This window comes from Prionailurus viverrinus, chromosome D2, assembly GCF_022837055.1.
Source record: "Prionailurus viverrinus isolate Anna chromosome D2, UM_Priviv_1.0, whole genome shotgun sequence".
Classification (NCBI taxonomy): domain Eukaryota; kingdom Metazoa; phylum Chordata; class Mammalia; order Carnivora; family Felidae; genus Prionailurus; species Prionailurus viverrinus.
Window position 1 is genome coordinate 61,377,963 of NC_062571.1, and position 19,954 is coordinate 61,397,916.

Below are 19,954 nucleotides of genomic sequence, written 5' to 3' on the forward strand. Positions count from 1 at the left end.
CCCTGAGAATGTTCTTCTGCCGATGAGTTGGTGGTGGTGATGGGGGAGGGCACCCTCATCAGATTTTTCACTGAGGGAGCAGGAAAAGCATGCAGACTCGTATCTGCATGGGTATTTGGGAGCGAAATGACTTGGAGGCCTGTGGTCATGTCCCGGTGCCTTTCCTATACACCACTGCCAGACACGGTGAGCAAGAGCAGCTGCTTCCAAGACTGAGGTCCCCAACCCTGGAGTCACTGGGAGCTCTCAAAAATGCTGAGGTCTTGAGTTCTGTTCCTCCAGATTCGGATTTCATGGATCTGGGGTATGGCCTGAGCACTGGGGTTTTGGAAAGCTCTGTGATTTTACTGGGCACCTGTGACTAATGCCCCTGTGCTCTAGGCCAGTGTTTGTCAACCTAGAGATACTTGGAGCCAGATAATTCTTTGTTATGGATATTTATAACAGCATCCCTGGCCTCTCCTAGATGCCAGTAGCATCTCACTACCAGTTGTGACAACCAGATGTCTCCAGACATCACCAAATGTGTCCCACAGGCAAAATTGGCCTGATTGGGAACTACTTACTGCTCAAGGCCAATGGTTTTTGAAGATCTATACAGTTGGCTAAAGATTTAGGCTCTAGGGCTGTATTGCCTGGGTTCATATCCTAGCTAATAAAGAGCAGAGCTTTGGGAAATTACATAATCTTTCTGTGGCTCTATTTCCCCATCTGCAAGGTGGATAATAAAAATACCTACACACTTTGTAGGGTTGTCGGATCAAATACGTTAGTGTTTGTAAAATGCCTGGCAATCCCTGCCACCACCACCCCCGCCCCCCCAAGTATACAGGTTTCAAATGGAGAACTGATTAGTCAGAATATCTGAGTGTAGGCCCCAGGAACTATATTTTAATAAGTTCCTGAGCTTCTCATCCATGTGGAAGTTTTGAGAGCCTCTGACTTCAGGGATGTCAGTAGCTGCTCCCCTCATTCGAGGTGGTCTCACTCATGGGTTTTTGTGTATGTGCAGGGCTGGGACCCTCAGTTCCTGGGTTTTTGGCATGAACACCATCTTCTCTGTATCCACTTGACAGGCCGGGACTTGGGCTGAGAGCTAGATAAGTCTTGCTGGTACAAGAGTGCCCTCTAGAGGACAGATGAGGCCCAATCATGCTTCAGATTCAGGGCCTGCAGCTCCTCTCTTCCCACCCAGCACCAAGAGACAGAGGCCCAGCTGCCGGGTCTATTGGAACGACTTTATTTAAGTACACTGGGCCCCACCAGGCAACGTGGTTTGTGCAAGGGACAGGCTTGGGCTAAGAGAAGGGAGGTGAGCTGGTTAAGCACACTGCAGTCTGCGGGTCGCCACATCGCTTTCACACACACCTGCTGCTGTGGCCCATACCTGGCAGGGCCTTTGGTCGTTGGACGGCATGGGGGGAGTGCTGCCTGGAATCTGGGACTGGGGCGGGTCTCGGTGTCACAGGTGAGGGTGCCGGTGAAGATCTGCTAGCCCCAGCTTTGCACATCTGGGCTGAGGAGCCTTTTTGGACACTGCTAGGCCAGCCCAGTCCAGGGTAGGCACCGGGCCCCACTGGAGAGGAGATGAGCCTAGACCCATTAGTTCCTGGCACTCTGGTCTGGCCCCCTCCCTCCTTAACTAGACAAGTCCAAAATTACGAATGGCACAAATCAGCCCAGTGGGGGGCCTTCTCTCCTCTACAGCCTACCCCCCTGGGTCAGCTAGAGTAGGAAAAGGCAACCTGGTTAATTGCAGCTCTTTCTCTAGTCCTAAGAGCACTGGATCCCCAGTACCCCTCCTTTGCTAGGGGCCTCTGCCAAAGAGCAATTCTACCTCCTGTTTCAGAAAATCTAACCGGCAACCAGCCTGTTGATTCCAGGGCAGTGAGCAAAAGGAAGAGGAAAAAAGAGGCTGGCGGTAGTGACTTTGAATGTAGCCTCTGATCCTAAATAGGCCCGAGGCCTACGGATACTGTCGGTTCACCATTAGCAGGGAATGGCGGGGCCCTGGACGCTATGCTAAACTGAGGTGCTGTAAACATTAGTGTGAACAGGGTGACTGGTGGGCAGGAGGCGATGAGCTCCCTCTCTCCAGTCCCATACTGAACAAACACTTCAATAAATAAAACTGAAGATGGCATTGCCCAAGGATGGATGAAAAGCAAGTAACAGGGCCTGGGGCTGACAGGCTCCTGAAATTCTCCCGAGACCCCCCTGGACAGGGGCTGAGGGTTGGGGTGTTCGCTCTGCCACCAATCAGAAGTAGCACTACTCCTGCCTCTTTGAATGCCCAGCGTGGTACTGGTCCCCAGGTGAGGTTGGGGGGACCCTGCCATCTCCTGACCCCAGAGTCTCAGTAACAGCTCCTGGAGTGCTTTTCCAGACTCCCGAACCCAAATTGCAACAAAACCAGACAGAACTCAACCCTGGCCCCAGTCCTCAGTCCATGATTGATTGGCATCAAGAGCAGAAGGCCCAGCAAGGGAGGCAGCGGCTGCCTTGGGCCTCAGGGCACCCTGGGGGTGGGACGGGGTGGGGCTAGCCCAGCCTGGGATGGGCAGCAGCAAGGTCTCCCGGGATTTACCTTCTCTGTCTCCCTATGGTAGTAAACATAGTCCCACACAGCCAGCCAAAGGCCCAGCTGACGAAGTGGCCCTCTGCCAGCACTCTTCCCTGTTGGGGGCCAGTTAGTGGTCAACCCCAGGCCTCAGGCCATCACCATCATGGGTAGTTCATCGTCCTTTCTGGGCCCTGGGATCCCTGGGCCACACGGCACTCGCATATGCGCACACACTCGTATCCACACACTCACACACACACTCACACACACAGGCAGTTCCTCGCAAACACTCCGACTCAAGAAAGCGAGTTTTAAAGTGGAGTTAACTTCAGAGAGAGGTGAAGATGATGTCCCAACATTAGAAGGTTTTCCTGTGGATAGATCGGGCACCGTCTTCTTCATATTCCTTCTTGGAGACCCACATCTTCTTAAAGGTGTCCAGGGAGGCAAGGATAGAGCCCCTGGAGTGGAGGGAATCCCAAGGAATGTTGTGAGAGGGAGGAAGTGTTCGTGGAGCCAGCCAGTCCCCGTGGAGCCAAAGCAGATGAGGCTCTGCTTTCAAGGGATGGGGTGGTGAGGGGTAATGATGCCCTCACTTCCTGTCACACTCTTATTCCCTAGGAGAACTACTCACCCAATCCATGTGGAATACAGTCTCTCTTGAGGTGCAGATATCTGAAAAGGTGGGTGGAAAGAGGAATCTGAGACTTTCAACCTCCTTGTCCTTTTTCTGCCCAACGCTCATCCTTACGGCCCATTCCACTGCCCATGGCAGTGGATGTGTTGTCTCACACAACAGGCTTTCACTTATGTCCCTGCTGGACCCAGTGGGCTCTCCGGGGGGTATTGTGGCCAACCTGACACTCATCTGGAGAAGCAGATTTCCAGCAGCGCTAAGTATCTACAGCTCCCAGGAAAGCTGGTGCTAACAGGGGCCAAGATCCAGCTTTGCTGGGGGCTGATGGGAAGCAGACTCCATGGCAGGAACTACACTCCAACATTTCGCTCCCCTCAACAGGCACCAAGATGTCGGACTGTGTCACGAGAGCAGCAAGAGTCAGTCTGCCAATGCTACAGTTTCTCTGACAGACCACACGTGGGCCCTTAGCCTAACACCCTGCCACATCAGGGTCTCAGAACTGCCCCCTTTTGTGGGGAAGGAGAGGGAAAATGGGTTCTTCCCGCTGGCAGACCTCAAGGTCAGTGTGGAATCTGGGAACTGTGTAGCCTTGGAGGGGAGCCCCGGTTCCACGCAGCCCCAGCGCCAGCCCCCACCATGCTCCTACCCTGATCTTCACGTCTTTCGGAGCCAGTTTCTTCACTTCACTCAGTAGCCTGTCACCAAAACCTGAATGGGTAAGACAGGAGAATCTCATGTCAATCCTCTGGGCGTCTGGGCCCAGCAAGATCTGGAAACTTCCTGGAGATGGGCCGAGAGCAAAGACCAACCTTTGAACAGGGTGGAGCCTCCCGAGAGGACGATGTTAGAGAAGAGCGTGCGCCGCAAGTCCATGTCCGACTTCTGGATGGCAAACACCAGCACCTCGTGGATGCCCTCACTCTCCTCTCCAATCAGGTCTGGCCTGAACAGCAGCTCAGGTGCCCGGAATCGGGAAGGACCAATCTGTAGGGTGGAGAGCAAATTCAGAGGCTGGGACCAGGGCTGAGGTCCCTTTGGGAGTGAAAATAGAAGAGGCAGCTCACACTATACTGTGCCCAAGTGATTATGGAGAACATGAACCACCCTCTTCCGAACCCCTTCCTGACCTAGGCAAATGCCCCTGATGCTTCCTCTCCTCTACACGGGAGAAGCAAAGTTCCTGACGCCTCGCTCTGCGGGAGACAGTGCTGCTCCAGAGCTCCGGTGCTCCAGGCAGAGGGTGTAAAAGGGCTGGTGCGTCTGACTCCAGCCTCCCCCTGGGGAGTTATTTGGGCTCAGAGCTTCTGAGAGCCTGGGACGACTGAAGGGAGATCCACGCGTACCTCAATGGTGCTGCCGTCGGGCAGGTAGTACTGAGCCTTCTCCGTCTCTAGTGTCTCATCCTTCTGCGGGTTTATGGACAGGTAGCAGGCTCTCTGCAGAACCGAGCAGGAGTCAGGCAGGCATGAAACTTAGGCCCACCTGGTCAAAGCCCCAGGGCTGCCGGATGCACTCCTGCAGATATCAGCCTCTCCACAGTGATTGCCCTAAAGGTCCACAGAGCTGCTGTTCTGGAGCCAGGGCAGGGTGGCCTGTCGGCCTACACTGGGTGGCACTTCGGACAGGAGTTCCTACCTGCTCCACCTTCCTTGTGGGCAGGCGTGGAAACTGGCTCTCTGGAGCCGGGTCTGAGACCACAACCCAATTTTAATCTAGACTTAGGCTTCTTCTTCCTTCCACTACTCATGGTTCTGGGGCCTGTCTACCCAGCTCAGAGGTTTCCCTAGAGCCGTGGGTGGCAGAAGGATCTGGTTTACTTAAAAGGAAAACTGTATTGTGACTTCTTCAAAGATGTAAAAGAACATACCTGATTTGGACATAAGGTATAAAAACATAATGAACATTGGTACACCCATCACCAGCTTAAGAAAGAGCAGCACCTCCCTTTTTCCCACAAGATGGCAGCACTTGGGGACAGTGACCGTCAGTGTGAGGGGGGCCTAGCTGGGATCACAGGGTAGCCAGGAGGCCTGGCTGGGGAGAACAGAGCCTGACTAGGGACACCCCCCCCCCCCCCCCCCGCAAGACAGGGGCTTGGCCTCTTTTCACTCCGGGTCACAGAGGTCCCGGCTGCCCTGTTTCCATTCTCCATCCCATCCCTGGGCCCATGGGGCAGCACTCACTTCTTTTATGGCCTTGACAATCTCAAACTCAGAAGATGAGTGGAAATCATAGCCCTCCTTCCGCAGGTAGAGGCGAAGGAAGCGAGAGACATCTCGGCCAGCAATGTCGATGCGCATGATTGAGTGGGGCATGGCAAAGCCCTCATAAATGGGTACAGCATGTGTGACGCCATCCCCAGAATCCAGCACCACACCTGTGGTCCTGCCTGTGGCATAACTGCAGCACAGGGAACAAATCGTCACTAACCCCTGCCTCTTTACTATGGCAAAACACTCGCTTTTTTTTAGAATTCAAAGTCAGCTAGGCTAAGCTGCAGCCTGCCTTTCTCTAGGGGCCTTAGACTGGCCACAGTACTAAGTCCAAGCATAAGCAAGCCTGAAAAACCTGAATGAAAGGAGCCCAGCCTCTCCCAGCCCCTCCCCTCTCCCGGAAGAAGAGGCCTTCCAATCTCAGGAGACAACCTAGCCTTCAACTGCTTCAGGGCCCAGCCCAGGGGCAGTTTTTACTTCCCAGACAAGAAGAAAACACTCAAATGCCTACAGGGGCCAGGTAGGAAAGGAAAATAAGAATATTTTCACTTCCACAAAACACTTGCTTTTTTCCCACATGGCCTCCTAGGTCCGTAGTTTTTTTTGTTTTTTGTTTTTCCTCTTTTGGTAAAGACAAGGGTACAGACATATATTTCTGTGATCCAAAGGGAAAAAACCCGTGATGTTTGATAAGTAGAAACTGACGCTGCCTCGTGCTGGGAGGACAGCAGGGAATAGAGCAGGCTGCGGTGAAGTCAAACTTGCAAACTACCTAACATGGCAGTGGCTATTTCAGCTCTAGCTGACTTTTGTCCTATAGGAATGCATGCCCAGTATTGCCAGATCTTTCCAGAAATTAGTATTTTGATAGGAAATCCACTCCTTCTCCTTTTTTTAAAGTAGGCTGCATGCCCAATGTAGGGCTTAAACTCATGACTCTGAGATCAAGAGTTTCATGTTCTACTGACTGAGCCCTGGAAATCTCCCAATTTTAAAATGCTGGCTTGGGCGCCTGGGTGGCTCAATTAGTGAAGCGTCTGACTCTTGATTTCGGCTCAGGTCATGATCTCATGGTTCGTGAAATCAAGCCCTCCTGTGGGCTCTACGCTGGGCATGGAACCTGCTTGGGATTCTCTCTTCCCCACTCTCTTTCTACCCTTCCCTCGCTCGCATGCATGCACTCTCTCTCTCAAAATAAATAAGTAAACTTAAAATGCTGGCTCAGGGGCGCCTGGGTGGTGCAGTCGGTTAAGCGTCCGACTTCAGCCAGGTCACGATCTCGCGGCCCGTGAGTTCGAGCCCCGCGTCGGGCTCTGGGCTGATGGCTCAGAGCCTGGAGCCTGTTTCCGTTTCTGTGTCTCCCTCTCTCTCTGCCCCTCGCCCGTTCATGCTCTGTCTCTCTCTGTCCCAAAAATAAATAAACAATGAAAAAAAAAAATTAAAAAAAAAAAAAAATGCTGGCTCACTAGGGTCAAACACATCCCATCTGCAGCTCACCAGTGTATAATCTTGGCCCTAGATCTAACCCTAGTGTGAGGCAGGCTGGGCGCAGGACAGGCATGACAGGCGTATGAAGACGGAGACCATGGTGGTGTTTTCATCACAACTCTGTCACCAGCCTGGCACAGCGTCTGGCATAAACAGGCACTGGATAAATATCTCAATAAGTTACAGGGGTCTTTAGGAAGAGCTGTAGCAGCGTGTGGCCTTCCCAGCAGGCACAGCAGAGAGCCTTGGGCACCAAACCACTGAGAGAATAAGAGAAGCGAGACTGGGAGAAGATCTCCATACCCCCTTTCCTACCCAAAGGAGAGGCAGCCTCCATTCTGCCCGCAAGGGGCCAGGCTGCTTGCTACTCACAGGCTGAGCACAGCTTGCATGGAGATGAAAAGGGCTGGAACATTGAAGGTCTCGAAGAAAACTTCAGCAGCTCGTTCGCGGTTTTTCCGTGGGTTTAAAGGTGCCTCCGTCAGGAGCACAGGGTGCTGGTGAAAGATGCCCAGAGGGCAATCAGGGCCAAGTGAGATCTCTACCTCTCATTAGCACCCGGGCAGGAGGCCCCTGTGTGGTATGCTAGAGAACCGAGGGGAACTTTGTGAGCCTCCCTCCAAAAACAGGCAAGCTGGACCTGCCATCTACCCCAGCGTGAGCCAGTTTGTCAGCCTTCCAAATTCACGCTCGCTCTGAAGTCTCATTCCGTCCTTGCCTCTGCCTCCTTCCTCCCCTCCCTATCCTCCAAGTTTCTTACATAGGCCTCTGTATTTACTGTGAATCTCCAATTGTCCAGAAGATTTTGCTAAACTCTAAATTTGGAATTACTATGATACAAAAAATAGTATAAATTTTTTTTCTAAATAGAAAATTACATTTAAATATTGAATATATTTTTGAAAGACGTTGTATCTCCTTCCCCTGGAAATTCTGATGTCTAGGACACACCTTCCTTTGTTTTCCTGAGCTGAGAGTTTCTTCCTTAGAAGTTAGAGTATAAGCTCTGGAGTGTGAAAGACATGGGTTTGAATCCTAGCTCTACCACTTTATTCCCTAGGTGATCTTGGAAAGACTACTTGGCTTCTCTGAACGTTTTTTCTGTTCCCTTGTTTGTAAAACGGAGATAATACTACCTGTATTTCATAGGACTGGTGTCCTATTCAAGATTGAATGCAAACATGTCTGAAGAGCACATGGCCTGGTGCCACAGTAAGACTCAAACCCTCCTGGCAGTTATCCTCCCTTCCTCCTTCTCCTCCCCTTCCTCCTCCTCTTCCTCCTCCTCTTTGGGGTAGTGGCTCTGCCCAGCTCTCACACTGTGCATGGGTGCCGTGCTCACAGGACCCTCACCTCCTCTGAGAAAGTCTGCAGTTGGTCCTTAGAATAGACATATTGCCAGATGCGCTCCATATCGTTCCAGTCCTTGACGATGCCGTGCTCCATGGGGTAGCGGATGGACAGCAGCCCTCGGTGTTCCTGGGGGCAGAGAGCAGGAGTTACAGCAGCAGCCAGTCTCTCAGCCAGGCGGCCCACTCTTCCAGCACAGGGAGTTCCCACCCCACAGTCCTCAGCCAGGGCTAAAGGCAGGCCCCCATTTGCCGAGTCTCTAAACTGTATGCTGTAAACTGTTCTCACTGCCTGATTAGCTGGCAAAGCAGAGGGCTTCTGCATTTCCCTGGGCCCTGGGTGCCCTTATGGCAAGTGACAGGAGGCACCCTTCTCATTGCCTGATCCCAGGACACAATCTCCTGGCTCCCACCTCTGGGCATCAGCACTTGCAGCCCAGGCTGGCAAGAATGATTCTGTTGTTCCGTATCCAGAGGCTGCCCCAGGGCTCTGCCAAACTATACTAATTAACTCATCCCCAGGGTATCCCAGCTAGGATATACCCCTGAATCCCTTTTGCCAAAAAAAGAGCCAAGCTAGCTAATCTCATCATTGGCAAGGTAGTGACAGAATACAGAAGGAAAGCAAAAGCCCTATTTTCTAGACTGGTTTCTATTTCCCAAAGTGGGTTTCCAGATATTTCCTCTCCAAAACCAGAGGCTGCTCCTGAGAGAAATGAACCAATCAGACCTAGGATGAGAGGATCAAAGGGGGATTTAAGAGGAAATTGCTCCTTTTACTCATGGCTGTCCCACTGCTGGGACACTGCCCATGTTGGGAATAATGAAGGTCCTCTGTTGGCTTGAGGCTTCTACAGTAGGACTGGGAATTACCTCGGCTTTGGGGCCAATGAAGATGTCACCTTCCAGGGCTCCGGCCATGACACGAACGTGTTTGGGTCTGCCCACACTATAAAAGAGATCAGGGGGACCGTCACTTTTCCTTTCATGACATAACACAGGAAGGATGTGCAGATGTGTATGCTTAGACAGGAAGAGCTGGACTCAGTTCTACTGTGTTTATCTCTGAGGAGTGAGGTTGCAGTTGATTTTGACTTTCTTCTTTCTACTTTTCTGCATTTCCTGCAATTTCTACAATGAACATGTATTATTTTAAGTTTTTTGTATATTATTTCAAATTTCTGACCTAAACGAGAGATCCCTTCTCTCCAAAAGGTAGAGGGCTGACCCCATAACAAGGCTGACAAGCCTCCCAAGCTGCTGCTGCTTTTTTTTTTTTTTAAGGATTTTATTTATTTTTTAAGTAATTTCCATACCAATGTGGGGCTCGAACCCACAACCCTGAGATAAAGGGTCGCGTGCTCCACCAACGGAGCCGGCCAGGCAACACATACCTCTCAAGCTTCTGACTGAGGTACACAATTACTTACTAGTTTGGAAAGCAATATTTGGGAATCTGATCACCAGCAAAACCAGCTTTAATCACACCGGATCCCTGAGGAGAGAGGAGAGACAAAGAAAAGTCAGAAGTATGACAAAAACAAGAGGAGATATATATCATACAATATGTATAATACGGTTCCATTTTTTTATTATCTATTTATTTATTTAAAGTTTGTTTGTTTGAGAGAGAGAGAGAGGGAGAGAGAGAATCCTAAGTGGGCCCCACACTGTCAGCATAGAGCCTGACATTGGGCTCAAACTCACAAAACTGTGAGATCATGACCTGAGCCGAAATCAAGAGTCATTCCCTCAACTGAGCCACCCAGGCACCCCTGGTTCCATTTTTATTTAACAGAGACGACCTTCTATCTGCGTATAGTATATCCATCTGTATGAGCATTTATAGAGGGAACACGTGTCACCAGGAGGGAAGTGGGACTAGGGACGGGGAGGAGAGCTTTCACTGCACACTCAAAGTATTATTTGATTTTTTTTTTTTTTTTGTATTCTTTGACGTTTCTACATTGAATATGCTTTACTTCTGGAATTGAAAATATATTGGGGCCCCTGGGTGGCTCAGTCCAACTTCGGCTCAGGTCGTGATCTTGCTGTTCATGAGTTCAAGCCCCACATCAGGTGCTCTGCTGTCAGTGCGGAGCCTGCTTCAGAGCCTCTGTCCTCCTCTCTCTCTGCCCCTCCCCCATGTGCATGCTCACTCTCTCTCAAAAATAAATGTAAAAAAATACTATTAACACAGGGAAGAAAAAGAGAAAACCTGAGGAGAGAAGAGAAAAGTACCTAGAAGCACCAGAGCAGCCAAGTTCAGGAACATAACCAAGGTGGGAAGAACGCGTGATTCTGTTAAACCACCATGACGCTGTTAACCTACTTTCCCAGCTCAAGCCTGAACTCTCCCTGCCCTTCAGGGTCTCTATGACAGACACCACCATGGAACACTGCCATGCTTGAAGCTGACTCCAATGGAGCACATGTTGTCTGGTTCTTACTGCAGGGGCAAACCTCTATGCTTTATTGGAGGATTGTGGTTGCTTTTTGTTTTTTGTTTTTATTATGCTCTGTTTTACTCACTGGTCTCCTGATTGTAAAGAGCAGGGAAGTTCTAAAGCATCAGCTACAAAGAGACCCCACATTACAATCCTGCTGCTCCAATACTTGGTAAGTCGGGTGGGGAAGAGAGTGACTTCCCCACCACCATCTCTGGTATCTCCTGGGGCCCAACCAAAGTAAACAGGGACTCTAGATACAGATACCAACTCTGTGCAGGACAGATGTCGAGGTTTGCTACTGCTTGCAAATATAGCCTGTCTTCTTCCTTCTTAACTCTTGCACCACTACACCCAATATGCTCACCCTTCTACCCCAACACGGTTTGCAGCTGCACATGTAATAGGGGCAAGCCTTTTCCTGCTGCCTGTTAACCACTTCTCCTGGGGCAGAGAGCGGTATTTCCAAACCCACGCGGCAAGCAGTAAACACATCAGGAGATGCTAAATAGCCAAGGTTATCTTTGCACCAAAGGCTTTCCTGCAATATCCCTGGTTCCCTCTGTCTCTTATTCCTGCTCTTCTATAGGAGAAGTGGGGGCAGAGGGGGGGGGGGCGGGTAGATAGGCCATTCTGGTGCCTGACTCTGGCAAAACAGAGAGGATGAGGTGGCTGAAGGACAGGGAATGCCAGTTCTCTAAGACAGCAGGAACCTCTGCCAACAGAAAAAACAGGAGACAATGTGCAAACTCATCGGCCTGGGCAGGACAGCAAGGAGCCTGGAAAAGGTGCAGCTGTAAACTGAGCTGAGAGACTGGGAAGGAGGGAGAACCATCGTACCGCAGCCTGCGGGCTCTGGGACGGTGGCATGGGTAGTGCGCACAACACTGTACAGAACTCCGGGCACTTGTTGGCTCACGCTTCCAGTAATTGTTCACTGCCTTCACCTGGGTGTGGTGATGCCAACAGACTAATTGGACCTCCTGGCAGAGGTTGAAAACAAGAAAGGTAAAGATGAGACCTACATTTCAGACTCGAGATATTTTGAAGAGACGATTTTCCTGGATATTTAATTGTGAGTTTAATAGCAAAATCAGACTAGAATCTGAGTAAATTAAGGCAAATGGAGATACTAGGTTCATTTCTTTCTCTCTGGCCCTCCTAGCAAGAGAGTATAAAGACCCAGTTCAAATATCATCGCCTTCCTCATGAAGAATAATCCCGTTGGAATTAACTATCCTCTTCCTATTATTTCACAGAATCACCATTACCTGTACCACAATACCACAAGGTAGTCTGCATTTCCTTCTGCTGTATTTATTGTTTTTAATGTTTTTTTTTTTTTTCTCTTTTTAAAAAAAAAATTTTTTTTTCAACGTTTTTTATTTATTTTTGGGACAGAGAGAGACAGAGCATGAACGGGGGAGGGACAGAGAGAGAGGGAGACACAGAATCGGAAACAGGCTCCAGGCTCTGAGCCATCAGCCCAGAGCCCGACGCGGGGCTCGAACTCACGGACCGCGAGATCGTGACCTGGCTGAAGTCGGACGCTTAACCGACTGCGCCACCCAGGTGCCCCAATGTTTATTTTTATTTAAGGTTTATTTTGAGAGAGAGCACGCGTGTTGGAGCGCACTGGGGCAGGGAGGGGGAGGCGGAGGGACAGCGGGAGAGGGAGAGAGAGTCCCAGGTAGGCTCTGGGCTGTGAGGGCAGAGCCAGATGTGGGGCTTGATCTCACGAATGCATGAGATCATGACCTGAGCCAAAATCGAGAGTTAGACACTTAGCCGACTAAGTCACCCAGGCGCCCCTTCCTTCTGCCTTCTATTTGAATTTATGGTTTCCATTTTTGCCTGTTTTCAGCCCAAGGTCCTCAAGCTCAGAGACTTTCTATATCAGCAGTATCTGGCATTTGAGGGTACTCAAATAGATGCTGGCTGCCTAAAATTAAATCCAAGCTCAAACGATTGGCAGATGAAGCCTAAAATATGGAACCTGAACCAGCAGCTGGAATGCCAGAAGCCCCAGGCAGAGGTGGTGCTGGATAGGTGGAGGCAGCATTGGGAATGATGCACAAGGTGGAGCCAGACCCGGCTTGTCCCTGCAGTCCCAAGAGCTGGCCTGCTAGGCCAGCAGCTGGGGAAAGAATGAGTGGGACGGAGGAGGCGGCTGAGCTGCTTCTATTCTGCTCAAACCAAAGATTATAAAAAAGGCCCTGTCAATTTCTTTAATAGTATTTGTTAACTAAGAACTATGTACCTGGCAAATGAGCTGCCACTTTCTTTGTTATTCACTCTGGCAAAGCCAAGTAAACAAACGCCTTGCAGAGGCTTCTTGAAAAAGCAGTTCCATAATAGATATTTGATTTTTGAGCATTCAAGTCTGCGGCCAGTCACCAATGACCATTCTCTTTCTGAAGCAGGTAAACAGATAGCAAATCCCTCAGCAAGGCTCTCCCAGTTATCTGCTAACTATGGGCCTGGGGCTTGGGCAACCTTTAGCCTAAGCACTCCTGATTATTCTTGACATGCTGGCAAAGAGGCTAGTTGTCTCCATCTTACAAGTGGGAAAAGGATGCTGAGAGGTGGAGCCTCAGATTCTAGGGCACTAGTGGCTCATTTTGGCATAAAGATATATTTTGGCCCACAAAGTACTTTTTGGAAAACAATTTCATTGAAATAAAATTCGCTACCGTATAATTTACCCACTTAAGGTATATAACTCAATGGTTCGTGGTATATTCACAGAGTAGTATAATCATCACCACAATCTTATTTTGGAACTTCCTCATCATCCCAGAGCCTGTACCCATTAGCAGTCACTCCATCCTACCTGCCCTCTCCTGCCAACCAGTCCTAGGCAACCACTAAACTACTTTCCGTCTCTGCAGACCACGAATTACTTTTACGTTAACTTCCAACAGTTAAAAATTAGAGACTGCATATAAAATTTGGTGTTTCTGATTTCTCTTGAAACATCAGAAAATCCAGCAACACTGGGCCTGCATTCCTGGATGGGGACCACTGGCTGGAAATGAAAAGCAGCTGGCCCTTTGGTTAGACATGCTTAAAGCACCTTTCAGACTCCTCAAGACTTCTTTAAAAGTACTCTCTTCCTCCCCCTTTTTGTGTACCTGCTTGGCCTCTGCAAGCACTGAGATTGAAACTCCTATTCAAGGCATTGCCAGCAACTAATTCATGATATTTTCCCCCTCCACATGATACCTGGTTTCTTTTTTACCCTCAGAGTGTTTAGGTTGGTGTGAAGCACATCCTTCGCTCTCAAAATACACATAATTGAACAGTGAGCTATCTTTGTAAGTCACCTCTTCTCAGCCTTTCCAACAAACGGGATGGATTCTTGCTGTTGCTTGTTGTACAACCAATGGGGTCAATATCACATTGCAAGTGACAGTGTAAAATAAATATAGTGACTTCATTTCCTCAGCTAATTCTAGTGTTTCTTAAACTTAAGTGAATCAGTACGTCTCAAGAGCTGATGACAAATTGTAAAAAGATAATAATAATAAAATTGAGTCCATCAGTAAAATTTGAACATTGACAAAATATTTGATGTTATTAAGGAATTATGAATTGTATTAGGTTTGATAGTAGTATACTGATTATGTCTTTAGAAGAGTGTGGGAGAGGGCACCTGGCTGGCTCAGTTGGTAGAGCATGTGACTTTTGATCTCAGGGTTGTGAGTTCAAGCCCCACAATGCGCATAGAGCTTACTTAAAAAATAAATTAGGGGCGCCTGAGTGGCTCAGTCGGTTAAGCATCCGACTTCGGCTCAGGTCATGATCTCGCCGTCCGTGAGTTCGAGCCCCGCGTTGGGCTCTGTGCTGCCAGCTCGGAGCCTGGAGCCTGTTTCAGATTCTGTGTCTCCCTCTCTTTCTGACCCTCCCCCGTTCATGCTGTCTCTCCCTGTCTCAAAAATAAATAAATGTTAAAAAAAAATTAAAAAAAAAAATAAATTTAAAAAAAAGTAAAAAAAAAAAAAAAAAAGTATGGGAGAGGGAAGTAGGTGGGAATAAGTTAAAAAAGATTAGCCACAAGTTGATAACTGTTACAGCTAGGTGAATATGTGGATATTTGTTATACTCTTCCTGTCCTTTTGTTTATGTTTCACATTTTCTATAATAAAAAGAAGAAAGCTGAAAAATAAGTCCTCAAAATGTGGCCTGGGAGCTGCCCTCCTTTTGTATTACTATCCATTACATACCTTTGGGAAGAATGACTTGTGTTTAGTTTTTAAAAACACCTATCAGGGGGCGCCTGGGTGGCGCAGTCGGTTAAGCGTCCGACTTCAGCCAGGTTACGATCTCGCAGTCCGTGAGTTTGAGCCCTGCGTCGGGCTCTGGGCTGATGGCTCAGAGCCTGGAGCCTGTTTCCAATTCTGTGTCTCCCTCTCTCTCTGTCCCTCCCCCGTTCATGCTCTGTCTCTCTCTGTCCCAAAAATAAATAAACGTTGAAAAAAAATTAAAAAAAAAAACAACAACACAAAACAACACCTATCAGTTTATCGTTGTCATTAAAGTACATGTATGTACACCTCCCCTTCCATTTTCCTCATTAAATTCTGATGAATTGGTTTGGTGCCAGAATAGGTAGAAAGGAGTGGTCAACAATTATTTTAAGACTGAGAAAGGCTGTGAAATGATAATGAGCCTCTTCTCTCTTTCTCCTGTTCTTTGCTCTCCTTTCTTTTAATTATACTCTCTGTGGCCCAGAAATAAAATTGTAGCAATGTATTAAGCTATGGAGCAGTTAAATCTGCTAGATACACACCATTCTCATAATAATATAAAGTTGGCTCAAATATTTCAAATTATTTTTCCTATCCTTATTTCACTTTGAAACAAAATAAAGCTCTCTAAATGTCAAACAGCAAGAACTATCTGAGGCCCCAGATCTAAAAATGTGGGAGAGGGGCACCTGGATGGCTCAGTTGGTTGAGCAACCGACTTCAGCTCAGGTCACAATCTCACGGTTTGTGGGTTCAAGCCCTGTGTGGGGCTCTGTGCTGACAGCTTGAAGCCTAGAGCCTGCTTCTGATTCTGTGTCTCCCTCTCTCTCCCTGCACCTCCCCAATTCGTACTCTGTCTCTCTCTCTCAAAAATAAACATCAAAAAAAAAATAATGTGAGAGAATTTCTCCCACTTCAATTTTTGGCATCATTATTGGCATAATAAAAAAATATTTTCCCAGAGAAAATAGACAAATCAATTCTTTAAATCTTAAAACTCAACATGCACCACTACTATGATGTATTTCAAATATACTATGGAGAGAGACAAAGGAGAAACTAAAAAGCATTAGCTTAATTGACTTTAAGGAAAATGGCTAGAGACAGAACTCCTGCCCAACAATTCCAGAATCAAAGGATCTAATAAGATGGACAGACTGCTCCTTCTGCATCGCTGATGGAAACAGGAAATCGATAATTTCTATTTTTTTCTTTTTAAAATTAAGAAAAAGGCAGATGAGTACCCATAAACTGGCTGAAGATAGAAATAGTGTTCTCTGAAAATCAATTAACAAGGACCCCTACTCAGCCCGCTGCAGCAACTGACTAGGTTTCTCTCCCCACCTCAAATCTTTATTTAGGGGCATCTTTGTTACTGTGACATTTGGTCACTCATCCACCCACCCATCAATCCAACAAAAAACATGTATTGAGCACATAGCGGTGATAGGCTCTAGATGCTGTGTGTATGAAGGAGGGCGGGAAGGGGAGAGTAACAAAAAAATTAAGGAATACCATCTTTTTCTCCAAGCATTTAACAGTCTAGTGAGGGAGACCCTGCCCCCCCCCCCCCAAAAAAAAAAGTGAGGAACTTGGAACCCGATCGATCTCAGTTTGAGTCTTGGGTCAACTTCTAAGACAGGTGGCTTCAATACTGACTGTTATTTAACCTCTAAGGTTCACTTTTCTGCATAAACGGGGGGACAGTAATTCCTATCCACCTACTAGAGCTGACGCTTCAAGGAGATGATGCAAACAAAAGCACCTTGTAACATGCCTAAGGTCTCAAGGCTGGATCAACAGAATGAATCTGATAGCTTAGGACAGAACTGGCAGTTTTGCCTCAAGGGGCACAGAAGGTACCAACCAATCTCAGCGATATGAAGCCTTTGAGTGGAACGTAGAAATTGAGTTGTTTTACAAAAGTCACCCTCCGCCCAAAATAAAAGCAGGATTCAGTTTCTTTCCGTTTGTCACTATTGATGCATATACGTTGGCTACTAGCAGGAGGAATAGCGGATAAAGCACTGGTTTTAGGTCACCTCCACTGTACGACCTTGGGTTCACTTCACCTCTTCGTGCTTCAGGTTTTTTTGTTTTTTTTTTTCATTCGTAAAACGAGGATCAAACTTCCTGCCTAACTATGCACCCAATTTTTCAATTCAAATGTATGTGAAAGCCCCCTGTACGTGCTAGAGCACCTGGCAAATATGTTTAGTAATTTTTTCCCACATTCCGAAAAGGATAGTACCTCCCTGCTTGCCTGGTCACTCTTTCTTCTGGATCTTTATTAACGTTGTAATTTATAATCACAGAAATAACTGCAATCCTTTGGCCATTTCCGGCACCAGATTCCCGAGCCCCACCCATATACACCGCCAAGCCACCCGCCCTGCTGGGGACCGAAGGAAACTTAGCCCTTCCCCACCCGGGGGCGGGCCCCAGCCCGTCAGGCCCCACCGCTGTGAGTTCCCGAAGCCAATCCCCACAGCCCTCGGGCACCCGCCCGCCCCTTAGAGAGAGGAACTACTATGGCGGCCCGGAAGAACGGCAGGGGCGCAAGCCAATAACTGCGGAGGGCTGTCCTTATCCGGCAAGGCCCAGAGGCGGGGTCATCGGCCAAGATGGACAGCCAGAACAACCAATAGAATGATCGGAAACTGGGGACGGGGCGGACGCCGGGCGCTCACAGAGCGGTTAAGGCCCCTCGAGCCAAGGGCCCAAGAACCCGGCTCGGACTACAGCCTTTGCCTTTATCCATCCCAAACTTCTCCATCCCATGGTTGCTGGTCAGCCGCCCTGCCTATGGACTACGGGTGAAGGGAGGACGGAGGTGGCGGCGGTTGAACCCGCCTGACAGGCTGGGCCAGTGACAAAGAGCCGGTGGCCCAGGCCGAAACCCGGGAGCGATCCCTTTGGGGAAGAGAGCATAAACCCCTTTAGAGATAGGAAAGATGCAACTCACGTTGTCGATCACGACAGGCTGGTTGGCGATCACATCGTAGGACTCCATGGCAGAAGAATATCTCCTTCCGAGGAAGGAACTGCCAGCCGGGTCTGCTGCTAACGCCACTGACACGCATGCGCAGTCTAGCCGCCGGTCCAAGGCGGCTAGGGAGCGGCCAGACCTCGCCTCCGAAGAACTACAACCCCCAGCATGCCTTACCCCTGGGTTTAACTCGCCAGGCCCCTTTGGAGCCCCGCCTAGTTTGAGTAGGGCGTCGCATTTCGACGCACAGTACCCTGGGCTTTGTAGTCTCCTTCGATGAATAGACGGGGACGCAGATAGATGACTGTATTGCACGCTTGGATCTGTAGTTCCATTGAAGGGATTCGCAGTGCATGCTGAAGTATGTAGTCTTCTGGAGTACTTGTCTGTAGTTGGGTTTGAATTGGCCGGTAATTCGTGGATGTTTAGATTTTCCAGGTCAGTCCCTGCCACCAGTTCTCCTGGACAATTGCTGTGTTTTTATTTGGGTCAATAAGACATTAATAAACATTTATCAGCATCACATTCTAATAAAGGAACATTTAATACACGCACACGGGGAAGGAGGACATACTCTCAGAACAAAAGAAAATGCATTTTATAAAATTTGCTTTTTGGAAAAAACCGGCACATTTTTTGCTTCTTTTCACATTTATTCCTGGGTAGGTGTAGACTTTGCAACAGGTTAACATTGGTCTGAAGACTGGCATTTGTAACTACGGGTACAGATGATCTTTTGTTCATTAAAACATCGTTCATTTAATAGCTTCAGGAACTGCTTTAATATCTCTATTTTTCATGGGGAATTAGAATTGACATTGAGGAATGAGAAAATGGAGGTGAAGAGAAGTTTTGTGTCACTGCTTTCAAATGACACCAATGCATTTTTCTCCAGATTAGGCACCCCCCCCCCCTTCAAATTGCAAGAACCCTTTAGTCAATAGCACTGGTAATCAGGACTTCTTTCTATTCCTTTCTCTTGGAATTCCTTACTGTACACAGGAAAGTAATTCTCAACCCGGTGCCTTAGGAACTAAAAATTCTCCCAGAGATGCCTGGCTGGCTCAATTGGTGGGGTATATGACTCTTGATCTGGGGGTTGTAAGTTCCAGCCCCACAGTGGGTGTAGAGATCACTTAAAAAATAAAATCTTTTTAAAACTTCTCCCAGTTACAGAAAGTCAAAGGTAATGGGAAAGAGCAGATCCATAGTAGATAACGAATTTTGGTGTTCCTCAAGGCAATCTGCATACATCTGCATAAAACAGAACAAAGAAGAGATTGTCATCACTAAAAGCATTTATCAAAAAAATTGCCAAGTTTTGGTGCGCCTGGTTAAGCGGTTAAGCGTCTGACTCGATTTTGGCTCAGGTTCTGATCTCACCGTTCCTGAGTTCCAGCCCTGCATAGGACTCCACGCTGTCAGTGGAGATTCTCTTGGGAATCTGCTTGGGATCTTCTCTCTCTCTCTCTCTGTCTCTCTCTGCCCCTACCCTGCTCACGTGCTCTCTCACCCTCTCTCTCTCTTTCTCTCTCTCAAACTTAAAAAAAATTACCAAGTCTTTTAAATTGATCCTAGTTTAACTAACTCTTGCCACTTTTAACAGGACTCCAAAATAAGTATTTCAACATAGGACTCCTGAATTTGGCGGTGTTAGTGTCAGTCAGTAAGAATGTCAGAAGGACATTCAAAGACGGTAGGAAACATTCAGATTTATAATCTGTTAAAACTAATGCCACACTAAGGAGTGAATGAATCAATCCATTATTGTCAGATTTATGTTTAAATTCTTGTTAGCATCATGTCGGAATAGTGACAAACTCTTTGGCGGCGCACTTCCCACTGCTTTAGTGGGACCCTAGCACCTCAGGATGCCGCAACATCTCTATTTAAACCTGGGTTCCTCCTAACACTAGGGGGAGGCCAAGAGCCTTGGGACGCCCCAACACAAGGAGAAGGAGGCGGGACCTATTGTCAAGTCACGCCTTCCCCACCTGTGACTGGCACAGACACTA

General features: G+C 48.2%; 1 protein-coding gene across 1 annotated transcript; it reads right to left on the reverse strand.

Moving 5' to 3' along the window:
• Positions 1-1,217: 1,217 nt before the first annotated feature.
• Positions 1,218-18,059, reverse strand: ACTR1A (actin related protein 1A). Its single transcript, XM_047826035.1, has 11 exons — positions 17,916-18,059; positions 9,684-9,748; positions 9,127-9,202; positions 8,258-8,383; positions 7,277-7,401; positions 5,387-5,603; positions 4,547-4,639; positions 4,013-4,187; positions 3,850-3,911; positions 3,198-3,238; positions 1,218-3,024 (listed from the first exon to the last, which is right to left on the reverse strand). The coding sequence occupies exons 1-11, from the start codon at positions 17,961-17,963 to the stop codon at positions 2,922-2,924; spliced, it is 1,131 nt and encodes a 376-aa protein (XP_047681991.1). The 5' UTR covers positions 17,964-18,059; the 3' UTR covers positions 1,218-2,921.
• Positions 18,060-19,954: the final 1,895 nt, after the last annotated feature.

Coding starts and splice junctions, on each gene's coding strand:
- ACTR1A (XM_047826035.1), bottom strand. CDS start 17,963: ATGGAGTCCTACGATGTGATCGCCAACCAGCCTGTCGTGATCGACAAC. Junction 8,384..9,126: donor TCATTGGCCCCAAAGCCGAG/GTAATTCCCAGT, acceptor CTCTGCCCCCAG/GAACACCGAGGGCTGCTGTC. Junction 5,604..7,276: donor ATGCAAGCTGTGCTCAGCCT/GTGAGTAGCAAG, acceptor CCTGTGCTGCAG/TTATGCCACAGGCAGGACCA.